Raw genomic sequence first — 13,454 nt, 5'->3', positions numbered from 1 at the left:
CTCTCCAAAGGGATGGCTCTGGGCTAAGGTCTGCTGTTGAAAAAGAAGGCATTACAGTACATTGGAAGCTCTCCTTGCCTTACTGTTTAGTAAAAGCAATGCTATGAAAAAGCTGCTGCATGGAGAGACAGAACAGGATCAGGCCCCAAAGGCAGTTCAGGTGGCCAAGCATCCAGTGTGAGCCATAGTGTGGAAACAAACCCTATGGAGTGAACGTGTGGTTTAGTAAGAAAAAAACAGGCATGCGACCGACTTCTCCCAGGTCCCATAACCAAGGGGAACCTGCTAGATAAACTGCTGAATGATGACAGTTTGCTCTTGAATTATTGAGCCAATATCTCACAAATAAACACCCAGGGGAGGCTGATACAAGTATGGCCATGCTCAATAAATGAAGAATGGAGCAATAAGACCATGTATCCAGACCTTAACCTTTATAGTGCAGCACATATTTGGTGGAAAACTCCTGCATGATCTTGCCATTTGAGGTAGATGTAGGCAAAGATTTATTTTTTTTAGTTCTTCTCCCTTAGGAATATGTTAAAATGGTTTAGTTTTGCGTGGCTGGAGGTATTGGAATACATGTTTTATGCAATTGCCATTTTATAGACTACACTAGCCCTGCTGTCATTTCTGTGATATATGTATGYGCAGCACATGGTTCTGCTTCACGCATCTAACAGGGAAAAGGGTAAGATAGATAACTGCTGTATTGCTGTTGGAAACTGGCCACAAGGCCAATGCAGCTGACTCAGGAGGAKGATGTCTTCAATGGTACCTCTTGGCTAGCTCAGCCAACATAGTGGAATTGCACTTAGTCCATGCTGCTAGATGTGTTGGGAAATGGGCCTAGTGCTAAAGCAAGCTGGTGAGGGCTAGTCCTTGCTGATCCCAATGGGTGTTCTGGACATCAGGTGTCACTGGCAAGCAGCATGATGTAYTGCATTCTCCAGGCTGCTCACATGTTCTAGGGATGGTTGTAACACGCAATGGGCAGAAGATCAAAAAGTGCAAAACTCAGCTTTGCACATGAATCCATCTGACCTGCAGAATGTGATTCACAGATCTGTTTAAGTGTGTTGCCTGGGAACTGCTTCAATTGCATTTACTTCACTGAAGATGCAATATGCTTTTGAAGGGGTTACTGGGACAACTTTTCCCAAATAGCCACACAATATGACTGGGCTAGGATTTATCAAAATTTAAATTATCTTTTTGTCTTCTTTGTCTTGTTCTGCCCTTTTTTGGAGTTGGGATAGGGCCCTGGGCACATCACCCTTCCTTGAGGCTTGTGTAGGCTGCTGAACTTGGCAACCTTCACCACAGAAAAAGGGAAGAAATTTCACTCCCCACCCCAACATTAAAAAAAAGAGAAGTTATTGCTGTACCTGATGTGGACCAGCCAGCCCTAATTCACCTTCTTACCTGTGTCTCCTTTTATGTGTTGGCTCTAACTGTGCATACAGGATGGTAGATACCTCCACTGTAAGAATATAATTGGGCCTCCATCACTGAGATGCTTAGGGCAATGTGGTTAGTTACCTTTTCTAATGTATCTTGCTGGCATTTCTAAGCATTGGCCCTATGTTCTGGTTTCTTGCAGGTATTCCGAGAGCAGGCTATTGACGGTGAGACCCTGCCCCTTCTGACAGAAGAGCACTTACTGAACAACATGGGGCTTAAACTGGGACCAGCACTGAAGATAAGGTCACAGGTAGGACAACTTTTCTGTGTAATAGCAATTGGTGTGCTTTAAAGCTGTCCCTAGCTAGAATAGCTCTGTCAAGAAAACTGATTTATTGAATATAATTTCCCAAGCAATAACTTTTTAATTTTTTWAAAAAAATTCTAGTTTCAGGAAAGCTTGGCCATATTTCTGGTCTTCAAAACGTTCCATGTTCTCATCTGAAGGCAGTCAAATAACTCTTTCAGAGGGGAAAAACAGGGACACCATTCTCTGCCTGAAGTGCAGGAGCAGATAGTTCAGGGCAAGGGGCAGAAGCTGAAATGTACCAGCTTCTCCTAGAATTTAGGCAGTTCCCATGAATACAGGCTAGGAAGGAAGAATGACAGAATGTATACAAAACTCCCAAATCAGCTGCAGTCACCACCACCTCCCCCCCCCCCCCCAAAAAAAAAAAAAAAAAAAAAAAAAAAGTACTTAAAGAGCTGGATAAAGCCATCTCTGGAACCAGGCACCATTTCTTGCTAGACTGGATTTATGTCCTTTTGCTGCTTATTTTCCTTGTACTATGTGGCTCTTGGCAGATCTCCTTTTGAGCTAGGCATAAAGCACAAATGGCATTTAACACTTCTGACCATTATCTGTTGGTTACTTTCGCTCCACAGTGAGTAATGGACCATCTCTAACCTTTCTCCACTGTGCTACTGATAGACTTCTGTAATGTTTTTGTCTCTTGCTAGTCTTTTCTTACTGGTCTCACTGATGTCCCTCCCACCCCCAAAATGCTTGTGTTAGTCATTTTTGTTTGCATTTGTATTTTGATACAATTTCTACTTCCAGTGTAGTTACCTCTGGTGATTTAGCCAAGTTGTTTAGAAATTGCATTTCCTCCTCAACAGACTGGTTTGTGCTGGTGGCCGTAGTATTATTTCTGTAAAGAAATGCCAGTGCTCCTCAAAACATTTTTTCCCCATTACTTGGCTCCCAGCTCTCTGAATGTAGAGGTATGATTTCTTAAAATTCCTTTGGTGTTCTCTCACCTTCTCTGATGGAATCATGGTCGTCATGACTTCTGTTTCCTCATAGTTGAACTCAAATCTAGAAAAGCATTTCCACTAGCTTTTCTTTCTCTCCTTCATTTAATGAATCAGAAAATAGCTTCTGACACATGTCAAGAACAGACTTCCTTTGTATTCCCTAGGGGATTATGTCATGCAAAGAATTATGACAGTAATGTGTGCGCGCATACATGGATTGCACATACATAGAGTCACTATTCTGGCTTAGTTTCCCTAACCTACAAACTGTACATTTGTTACATTATGTTAAAACAATAAGAGCAACTTTATTACTTTCCCTACAGCCCTCACTGTTTATGAGGGGTCTAATAAAAAGGTTCTGTGGGCAGTTGTTCCCTGTGGGTTAATTCAGTAGGAAATAAAGCTCTTATGTTTCTTAAAAACAGAGAACTCTAAATAGCTCGCAGACATACTTCGATCAGATTTGGTGGGGGGAATATGAGATATGGGCTGAAACAAGAAAAACCCTGCTTCAATTTAATCAATAGTGTTAAAAAAGTTCTACAATAAGGCACGGTTTTGGTGGGGGGAGCAAGTAAATTGGAGGTGGGGGCCATGGCAGAGCACTGATGTTGCTAACTGAATAATGCCCCAGTTGTCTGGCTTGAACACAAGCCTGTGTTTTTGTTTAAGCTTAAATGCGAAACAGCTGTGTAGGTGCTGGAAAGTTGTGAGGCCTTTGGCCCTTGCTGGGAGGTGAGAACTGCTTCAGGAGAGTTTTCTTCGGTACTGGAAGAAGGGAGAGGCTGCAAGCTTATAGTTTCCTGTGCAGTTAACAGCAGCCACCCTGTAGTCAGTTTTTTTTCTTCTCCTTCGCCCTTCCTATTAGAACAGTTCCTGCTCTTCAGAAGTGGGCATCATATGTACTGTGCTGCACACAGCTCGTGGGTTGTTTTCAGGCAGGGTTAGCAGAAAAAGAGCAGAAGAGCGCTAAGGAATTGTCTAGTTGGTGGTGTCTGTTAAGGGAATGATAGAAGTGTCAGCTCTCATCACCTGATACTTGAGGGTGGACCCAGGCAGCAGTGTTCCCAATGCCTAGTATAGCAGGGAACTTGAGAACTGCTGCTTATCACCACTGGCTCCATGGAAGTTGAAGAACACTGTCACAGTAGTCCAGGCCAGCCGTATCTAGCCAGGTAAACAGGCTCCAAGTTTCCTTAGTCCCTTTATGGGAGAGTGGTGATTATTTCAGCTCAGGGGCTGGACTTGGTTCAGCCTTGAATTGCACACTTTCTCCCTGGGGTTCTGCAAGGGCTTCAGTCTGCTTCAAGCCAAAAACCACACACAAAACATGGCACAGTAGCAGGGCCTGCACTAGACGTCCCAGTATACCTTTAGCCTGTGAAATGACTTCAGTCAGACCCTACAGCTCCACACACCAAAGTGCCCAGCATGATGGAGCATGATTACAGAGAGTCCTTTAGGGAAGAGGAAGAAATCTGCCCTGTCTTCTCCAGTAAGGCACAAAGGATTTAGCTGATGGATTGGGAAGGGCATCTCTTCATTCACATGATGTAACCTAGCCCTTCTCCCTCCAATTCACTTAGCAGCACAAAACCTGGAATGCTGCATGCATTTGTKGGAAGACAGTTTGTGTGCATTTGTATCCCTTTTTTGCCTCTTGAATTTATTTTCTCTCTCTTTCTCTCTCTTTTTAAAATAGGTTGCCAAGAGGGTCGGCAGAGTTCTGTACATGGCAGGCTTCCCCATGGCTTTCCCACTGCAACCTCCTGGCTTGCGGCCACCGGAGCGGGACCTGCCCCCAGCTGATCTCCGGCCATCCTCCACGGGAAGCGTGGCCTCCCCTTTCAGCAGTGGCCTCCCCTCAGCCAGCCGCATCTCACCAAAGCAGGAAAACGGAAACTCCTCCATCATTGCTGGGATCAATGATACCACAAAACCTCCATCTTAACTGCAGGACAGCTCTTAACTGCTTCTGGAACTGATACTCAGTTGAACAAACTGAAGGTAAAGCATTTTGAGAGACCAGGAGAGCCTCCCTCAGCAGTGTGAGACATAGAAGTGAGGAAGGGAGTGTTTTTTTTTTTTTTAGTTTTTTTTTTTGGGGGGTGCATTTGTTTTTTGTTTTTAAAAGAAGGTTTTTTAAACTGTAAAAAGGGAAGGAAGGAAGAAAGGAAAACTATCCAAAGATGTATTGAGACAACGCAAGTGAAGAGAAAGAAAGAAAATGACTCTTGGAGGACAATGGCAGCACTCATTCCCTTCCACACCTCTCACCAGTCTGAGGTGGAGAGCTGCAGCCAGGGAATGAACACTCTTCTTTGCCTTCAAAGGAACATGGCTTTCAAGAACCTCTGGGTGTGACTTCAAACTGGAAGGGAAGGGAAAGGGACACTGCTCCTCCCAGTAGTACTCAGCACCCCTGAGCAAAACCAACCAACCAACCCCATGAATAATGAACCTAACAGCCCCTTCCTTCCCTGATATCACCTCCTCCCTGGAAACTGTACTCAGTTCCTCATTCAGGTGTCTATGCATCTCTAGCAACTTTAAAATAATACCAAAGACAGACGAAAAAAAAAAGGCAAGTTCCGGTCCATGTTTACTTAAGTGTGGATGGTACGGCACAGGTGGCTCAGTGCTGTCCCACAGGCTGGGGGCTGCCCTCTCCCCTGGCACGTTTGTCCCTTTCAGCGCACACAGAGACTGGACTGCCTACGCTCCAGCCCTGCAGAAGATTTTTTTGGGTTAAATATTTTGTTTTAAAGAAAAAGAAAAATGAGAAGTGTGTGCTTGGGCAGGATGAAAGGTCACAGGTCTCCAGTGTGGCCCCCCTTTCTCCTGCATGTGTACAATGGACTTGTTTATATGGTTGGGTTTTTTTTGTTTGTATAGTTGTTTTTTTTTTGTTCTTTTAAAAGCCTTGTTACAGAGGTGGATGTAGTTGCACATTCTGGCCTGCTGTGGACCATGAGACAGATACCTGTGTGTGCCCGGGGGAGGGTGGGGGGAAAGGATGCTGGGGGGGATTCAGGCTATAAACAATGGGTAGAGTTTTTACTACTGTGAATGAGATGGTAGCTCCTGGGGGTGACCTCCTGTGACTTGTACAGTTGTGAGCAACAATCACATGTGGTACTTTTTTTTCTCTCTCCCTCTCCCCTCCTTCTCTTTTTTTTGTTTAAACAATGCACGTGCTACCGTTTTTTTTTTTCTTACAAAATAGCTTGGTGGTACATTAGCTTTTTTATTTTTTTAAAAAAAAAAAAAAAAAAAAAAAAAACAAAAAGTCATTATCCATCACATCACGATAAAATGCTTTCCAGCAATCAATTTAAATAAAAAAAGAAAAACACTTAATTTACAAATGGTATCTATCTTTCTGAGCCCTTGCATATGGTTGCTGTAGCCCAAGTCTCCTTTCTTTCACTATGTGTACACTTAGACCATATGCCTTACCACTGATGTTGGTACTCTGTACCAATTCTGTACACAGGCTCAGTTAATTGCAGTACGCAACCTCACTCCAGCACATTTTCAGCTCCCCTAATGAAAGAGCAGGAGCTTTGGCCTACTCTGGGAGTAGGCTATAACTAATAATAATTTTAAAAAGACTTACTTACTATTTTCTAAGGTTTCTTCCTCCCCCTTATGGGACAAAGGGTGTCTTGGTGCATGTTTGGAATGGCATGCCTAGTAGTTATTGTAACTGCAGTTCAAAAGACCTGAATGAAACATAATTACTGTAGCAGTAATTATCTGTGCAGTAATGATGTCTGGGAGCAGGAAAGGAACAGCACTCAGTCTAGGACAGGAAGAGCATAACTCTCTGAGTTGTTATCACTTACACATGTGGGCAAGAGGGAGAATGTTAGCCAGGCTACAGCACATTTGGGTTTCCTGGGTCCTTTTTTATCTGCAATAAGGCAAGTTTCTGAGCTGTGGTTCTTCTGACTTCATGAAAATGGCAGCTTCAAAAAAACAAAAAAGTTRCACTTTTTAATGTTTTTAAAAAAGCGTCTTGTACTCTTGCAGTGTGCAGGAGAAAGAATKCCTGGAGGAAAACCTGCAGGCAGTGCAGAAGGCAGAAATGAACAAGTCTGTGCAGGTAGCATGGCCACCCCTAGCCTTGACAGACAGATAGCTAGTGACCTCACTGAATGGTGACAGAGAAGAACAAAGATCCTGTTTAGTTTTTGCCCCTCCATCTTCTCTTCCAAAAATCTGCATTAATAAAGAAAGAGCAATGTCCTTGCAATGCACAGCTAATTCTAAGAAGTGATTCTGTCAGATATGCCCTAAGAATACTTAACTTTTCCTTCCTCTCTCAGCAATACCCCTCCATTTCCAGTTTATTTTCCAAACCAATCTGCTTCCTAGCTGCCAGTACTTCAAACTAATAGTAGTCTTAAGAGCTAAAAGTTGTTTATATTTTGCTAGCAGATCAAAAATTGCTGTTATACAACCATGAGCCAAACACTTGTCCTTCCACAAGCACAACTACTACAGAAGATGCATGATGACTTGTAGGCTTCATCAAGAAGCTGCCTAAGTAGATGATGTGATGTTTGGGTGTGAGGGAGTAACAAAGGCTGGGGTRCCCAAAACAGCCCTGCACTCACACTACTGTTCTGCAGAGCTCGTGATACAGAGCTGCATTCTTACCATCATTGACAGCCAGGCAAGGCCCTAGAAAGGGGTGAGATTTTATGCCACAATGAATAACAGTAGGTCTGTTAAAAAAAMCCCATGCTTGAACTGGTTATCCCTTGGTTTTCTAAGTGAACATATCCTGGCAATTCCAGCAGACATCACAAAATGAAAGTATATTACCAACATTGTTAAGCTTTTCTTTTCGTACTCCTACTCCCTGTCCACATTCCCTGCGCCCCTTCAGTATCCCAGGGCATTTAAAATTAACTTTTGTCAGCATAATTACAGCCAGCATGTGTGATTGAAGTGACTGAGCTGCTTCTGATGTCAATGATAAAGGCATCCATTTGCATGGAAACTACAAAGCTCTGAACTCGCTGTGCAATCACTGAGCACTTCCTGGCAAAAGGGAGGCATTGGCAGATGTGCATGGCAGCACAGCCTGCAAGGAGGGCCCCCCCAAAGGGAAGTATGGTCACATGGTTGGTTGGCTTAACAGACAGGMGATCCCTTAGCTAAATAACCTGTCCTTCCCCTTGGTCAGCTCCTTTATGCTCCCAGCAGGAGCTGAAACTGAACCTTATTTTATTTAAAGCAGTGGATTTTAATGAGGACTTTTTATTACCTTCACTGAGCAGTTTTACTGGCCTTGATGTGACCACAGATTTTACTGTTACCAAAAGCATAGCTGTTGGAAAAAGCTTGAAAGTCCAAGTAGCTTCTTTGCTGTGTCACCCAGAAAGTCCTTGGAGGCACCTAGGGCTGGCCTCTCCCATCAGTTGTCCCCAGCTCTTACCACCTCCTTGAGAATCAGCTCCAGGTGCTGAAAGCTGAGTAATCCAGAGATCAGCAGTTCTGCAAAGGATATGCTTAGAGGGTTGGCTGTGAAGGTTCTCAGTCATCATCAGAGAAAGCTAAGTCCTCTACAATGTCCTCTTCTCCTTGTGCTAGCTGTTCAAGGTCAGCTCGTGACATCCTGCAGGTGTAGCGTCTCTGCTTTTGTGACCCTTGGGGAACCTGTGAAGCCTCCTTGGCTTCCTCTGTGGATGGAAAGAGTGAAAGGTGTAAATCCTGCTTTACTGGGAGAGAGAGTGAGGCAGGTGCAGGCAACTCATTGCTAATTAAAACCAGACACTCATTAATTTATCAGTGCCACTGCAGGTCCCAGATAGCAGTAGGGAAGTGCTGCAGGGTGCTCAGTACAGCACTGGCTCTGAAGTACTTGGGAGATGGGAGTGGAAAGCTAACTAACTGCTCTGCCTAAGGCAAAAATGAGAAATAGGAAGAACTGCAGGGACAAGGTAGGCAGGGTCTCCAAACCCCGGGCCCTAACAGTTCAGGTCAGTCTGCCTCACCAGAGATATCAGGCTAGGTATTAAGATCTGACATAAAACATTGTCATAGGTAACCACAAGACTCCAACTGCAAAATGAGCCACAAGCCCTCTTACTTTGAAATAGCATTTTAACAGCAGAGAGCACAAAGGAGAACAGGTTTCTAGGGGCCATGCAGGACTGTACATGTCCCCACTGCTGGTACCCCTCCTTCTCATTCCAGAAGTGTGACTTGAGCTTCTGTCACCTTGCTTCCAGGAAGCCCTGCAGAGCCACTTAGGCTCAGTAGCAAATCATCAGCTCAGCACAAATGCTTGTCTCCTGTCCTGCACCCACTGCSTCTCACAGGTTTGGAGATGCAGAGGGGCAGGAGGAACAGCTGTGGAACATGGCTACCTTTTCTCCTCTGCAAAGCACTCCCTAGATTGGCTGACAAGCTCCACCAGTTCAGCACACCCCCCAGCAAGGACAAAACCCAGCTCTGGCTGCTCAGACTAGGCTAGATGTTCAGGACAATTCAGACCTTTCAACACCACGCTAGTAACACCAAAGCACCAGGACCACAGAAATGCCTGTTTAGGGTACTGAGGGCCGGGGAATGTTTTCCTCTCTTCACTAACATTTAACCTATTTGTGCCAGGAGTCCAGATCTATCTGTAGCAATAGCCAAAGGTAAGAAACATTACTGGGCTGGGGAAACACAAATTATCTCATTTCAGGTCAGAGAAGCACAAACTTTTGCCTCAGGAGGTTTAAGTTTGAAACGCTGGGCTGATGATAACAGCACATGGCTAGTGCAGAGCTGCAGTTGGGTATCACACACCTCCTTAGAGTCTGGCCTGTGGGAGAGTGGGAAGCAGCCAGGGACCTAAGCTCTTCACTATTCCATTGCCAGACCAGGCTGTGTGCATGTGTGTTTTGGTAAAAAACACCACAGGGATGCACAGCCCACTGAGCTGAGACTTGGGAGGGAGGGGGGATTTGTCTGTCTGCCCCGCCTGACTGATGGCTGAAAAAGCGCCATAGGATGGAAGCATCCTGCCCTGAACATCACTCCTGCTACAGCTGTGTACTCCACTGGCTTTACTCCATGTTCCCACAGCCCAGAGGGAAGGAAGTTGCCATTCTGGGGGAACGAAGGGAAGGTCAGAGTTCTCACTCCCAAGACACCAAGGAAGAGTGCTTTTCTTTCAGCTTGTCTGAGTACTCCAAGAGGCAGTGGGGGGAAAAGCTCCCTCTTTATCCTTTTCAGCATTGTCAGAACTTGCATCAAATACTCATCTATTCTGGGCACTGAGGCTTGGGTGTATAAGCCAAACCACAGCCATCTGCCATGCTAAATCAGTCAGGTTTTGCTCTTGCTTGGACTCCTTCCCTCTTCCTGCTCCCCAAACTAGTAAAGAAAGCCTACACACAGGCACTTGTGTGGGTGTTCCCCACAACCACATATCACACCCAATGCATGCAGACAAGAGGAGGCTTGGCTCCTCTAATACACAGGCCTAAGCAAGTGGCAAAAAAAAAAAAAAAGAAAGAAAGAAAAAAAAAAGAAAAGAAAAAAGTACCACAGGAGCCAAAGTTCCTGGCAGGCCCAGCTTCCCTCTGCTAAGTTAGCAGCAGAGTGACTTGGCAGGCACAGGCAGGACTGAGCTGAACATGCTTATTTGCACCCTGTTGGGGTGCTGAGCAGACTCTCTAGCTGGCTGTGGCTCTGTGTGATGGACAGAAGGGGAAGATACTCTCTCCTCAGCTGMAACAAAGCCTAGTTTGGCTTCTCTCAAGGCCCCAGTGACACAGCTGGCAGCTGGGGAGGTTCTCAGTAGCTTTTCAGACAGCTGTTTGTTTTCCTTGCTTGCTAGAAGCATGCTGAGCTGGTGGCCTCTCCTGCTGACACCCACTACCTTTACTGACTGTCTCTGGGCAGCAGCTACTAACTTGCAAAAATGATYAGGACGAGCAAAGAGTGAAGCCAGTGGTTCTAACAGGGCCTGTATACATCCTGACAAATACCACTAACCTTCAGTGCAGAAACAGTGGATGAATACAGGACTTGGACAAACTCTCCCACCAGTCCTGTCCCAGGAGGTGCTGCTGAGAAGCGGCAACTAAAGAGTTACACCTTTGCCACATCCCATACCCTGGGCATTGCTCAGATGAAAACTGAAGTGCCTCCCCATGCATGTGTAACCTGTGCAGTGCCTTAAAGCAAGGTTTCTGTACCCTGTTGGGGTGGGCTGTATGTACTTCAAGAGTTTGTTTGAGCCTCTCTGCAGGAGGCCCCTGAAAAGAGATGAAAGAGACTGGTGGCTTGTTAGAGCCAAAGCTGCAAAGACCTTAACCCTTTCACTCTCTTCTCAGTATAAACTCAGAACTGCAAGGTCTCCCAGTATGTGTATGTTTAAAAATCCCTCCTTACACCCTGCAGCTCAGAACAGCAAGCAAGGAAAGAGGAGACAGTTCCTTTGTAGGGAAGCCCTCAAACTGCAAAGGAGCCTTTGGCAACCAGTGAGTGCTGTCAATAATGCCCTTCCCCTTTGCCCAGTTGTATTACTTACCATCTGAATCACTGTCTTCTTCTAATTCTTCCTCATCCTCCTCAATTTCRTACTCTCCCTCCTCCTCATCATCATCATTCTCGTCATAGTCCTCCTTGCTGCTTGCTTCTGAATTGTCATCTGGACTCTCCTTTGCTCCTGATGCCTTCTTGGCCTTGGCTTTACCTGTAATTATTTTTACTGTGTAAATGAAATTATAAAGAGCAGCACTCAAGCATGCATGCAGGCAGTGTACACAAAGGGCAAAGTATCACCACCCCTGCACACTTCCTCAGAAATACAGTCCTACACACACTAAAGGGGAAAATCAGCAGACAGTTTTCCCTTTCAGGTTTCTCCAGAAGCCATGTCTCCCTGCACTGGAGATGCCCAGCTACAGGCCCAGAGCGGAATACTGTTTCAGAGGCATTTGCTAGAGGCCAAGAAGGACAGAAGGCAAACAGAGATAGAAAAAGAAAGCTAGGAGAAGTAGTTTGAGAGCACAGTATAGTGAGAAAAAATAGACCTACTGAATAGACATGAATGAGGAGTAGGAATAAGTCATGAACCTGACAGCAGAGAGGGTCTAGCTCTACTGAGATGTAGTGCCTGTATATACTCACAGTGATTATATGCAGATGCACTGGGCAGACCCTCTGGTTCAGGGCATCCTTCTAAAACCATTTTTCCCTGTGTTAGTCACAACAGAAAGGTTTGGGAACACCACTGCAACCTCTTCTGCAGATGGATATCCAGAGCCTCCAAGCAAGGCTGGGAGGAAGTGTGAAGAGCCTCTGCATGCTTGGCCTATGTGGAAAGCATCTGCCTCTGAGCTGTGAAACCAGATTCCTTTTACTAACACTGACTTCATGTCAGGGGAGGAGTGCTTCTCCCTCTTCCTGAGGGTGCAAGTCACCATGCATTTAAATGACAGAATACAAATTCTGTATAGAGAGGGCAGAAAAACCAGAATCCTCTTACCTCCTTCCAGCCATCACTCCAGAGCTAAGCCCAGCTCATTGCTGCAGGTTGCCTGTCCCTGCTCACAAAGCTACTAAAGTCACTTATTTACACTTCCAGACTCTGCTTGGAAACTGGCTACACATCTTTCTCATGTTGCAATTCTTGGGCCCCACGATGGCATCTATTTTTTGCCCCCTCCTCAGCAACTGACCTATGCTAGTCACTGAACTGGATACAAAGCCATTAATAAATTGGTTGCCAGTGCTCTCAGCTCCCCGTCATCACCCTGCTCACTCCCCTTTCACCAATACGTCAGCTCTGCCAGCATACAGCTTCTGTGCAATTGCCACCCCATCTCCCCTCCCCCCCCAGGGACTGGAGCTACACCTCAAAGGATGGAGTTCTCACATGTGCCTGCAGCCATGCAGAGAGCACCCCTCCACAGGAGATGGACCGCCGTGCTATTCACTGCACAAGATTGTATTGATGGGCACCTGAGCAGCCTCCTGCTGCCCAGGCAACAACTGAGAGGGGTATGTTCCCATCCATCAAGCAGTACTAGCAAAAGCACTGTCAGCACCAGCTCTCATCTCCTCTAAGAGTACACATACAAACCAGCTGTGAGTGGGAAATGAATATGAGGCCTTCAGGTCATTCCTACATGTTATGATACAGGCAGCAGCCACTGTAGAGGAATGTACTAAGCTCCTCGAGCCTCCTGCCCTCCTCCTCCCCTACTCTCAGCCCCTGCCTCCTGTCCACCAGCTCATAAAGACACCCAACGCGATCTCCTGCAGGAACTCAAGCTTACCATCTTCTGAGGCAGAAGTATCAACAGGACTCCTGCACTCTAAATCGTCAATGAGGTTTTACAGATACAAACAAGCTCCTCAGACAGAAAGTTACAAATGTTTACCTCCTCACCAACAGCCGAGTCCCTTTGCTGCAGCTAGAAACACCATCATCAGTGGCAGGCTCCCAAGATGACACCTCATAACCTGGAATCCTCTGAGTGTCTTCGGCCTATCACGCACCAAGATGACCAAGCACTTCCAGATCACTGAACTCAGCCTGACACCTCCTGGGAAGCAAGCAATCCTCTTTCTAGAGATGGGCAAACTGAAGCATAAAGTAGCTTACCATTCCACAGTGGCTACTATGCCACTTCTGCTGCAGAGCCTAGAGTGTATTAGTTCTYTCTGCTCGGCATTCACTGTTACACTTGTCTAGTGCAGCAGAAAGAGGC

General features: G+C 45.7%; 2 protein-coding genes across 4 annotated transcripts in view; one reads left to right on the top strand and one right to left on the bottom strand.

Moving 5' to 3' along the window:
* Window positions 1-6,084, top strand: part of SAMD11 (sterile alpha motif domain containing 11) — a 129,365-nt gene extending 123,281 nt beyond the window's left edge. For all 3 annotated transcript variants that reach the window (XM_085298972.1, XM_085298971.1, XM_085298973.1), the window contains 2 exons: window positions 1,604-1,714; window positions 4,427-6,084. In XM_085298972.1, coding sequence (XP_085155098.1) covers window positions 1,604-1,714; window positions 4,427-4,675 — 360 coding nt within the window. In that variant the 3' untranslated portion in view covers window positions 4,676-6,084. The remainder of the gene's footprint in view (window positions 1-1,603; window positions 1,715-4,426) is intronic.
* A 1,895-nt stretch (window positions 6,085-7,979) lies between these two features.
* Window positions 7,980-13,454, bottom strand: part of NOC2L (NOC2 like nucleolar associated transcriptional repressor) — a 55,739-nt gene continuing 50,264 nt past the window's right edge. The window contains exons 18-19 of the mRNA XM_085298903.1: window positions 11,267-11,431; window positions 7,980-8,417 (exon numbers count right to left, since the gene is read on the bottom strand). Coding sequence (XP_085155029.1) covers window positions 8,272-8,417; window positions 11,267-11,431 — 311 coding nt within the window. The 3' untranslated portion in view covers window positions 7,980-8,271. The remainder of the gene's footprint in view (window positions 8,418-11,266; window positions 11,432-13,454) is intronic.

Source organism: Rhea americana, unplaced genomic scaffold, assembly GCF_003343005.1.
Source record: "Rhea americana isolate MKP2758 unplaced genomic scaffold, rheAme1 scaffold_143, whole genome shotgun sequence".
Classification (NCBI taxonomy): Eukaryota; Metazoa; Chordata; class Aves; order Rheiformes; family Rheidae; genus Rhea; species Rhea americana.
This window is presented reverse-complemented; position numbering and strand designations above follow the sequence as displayed.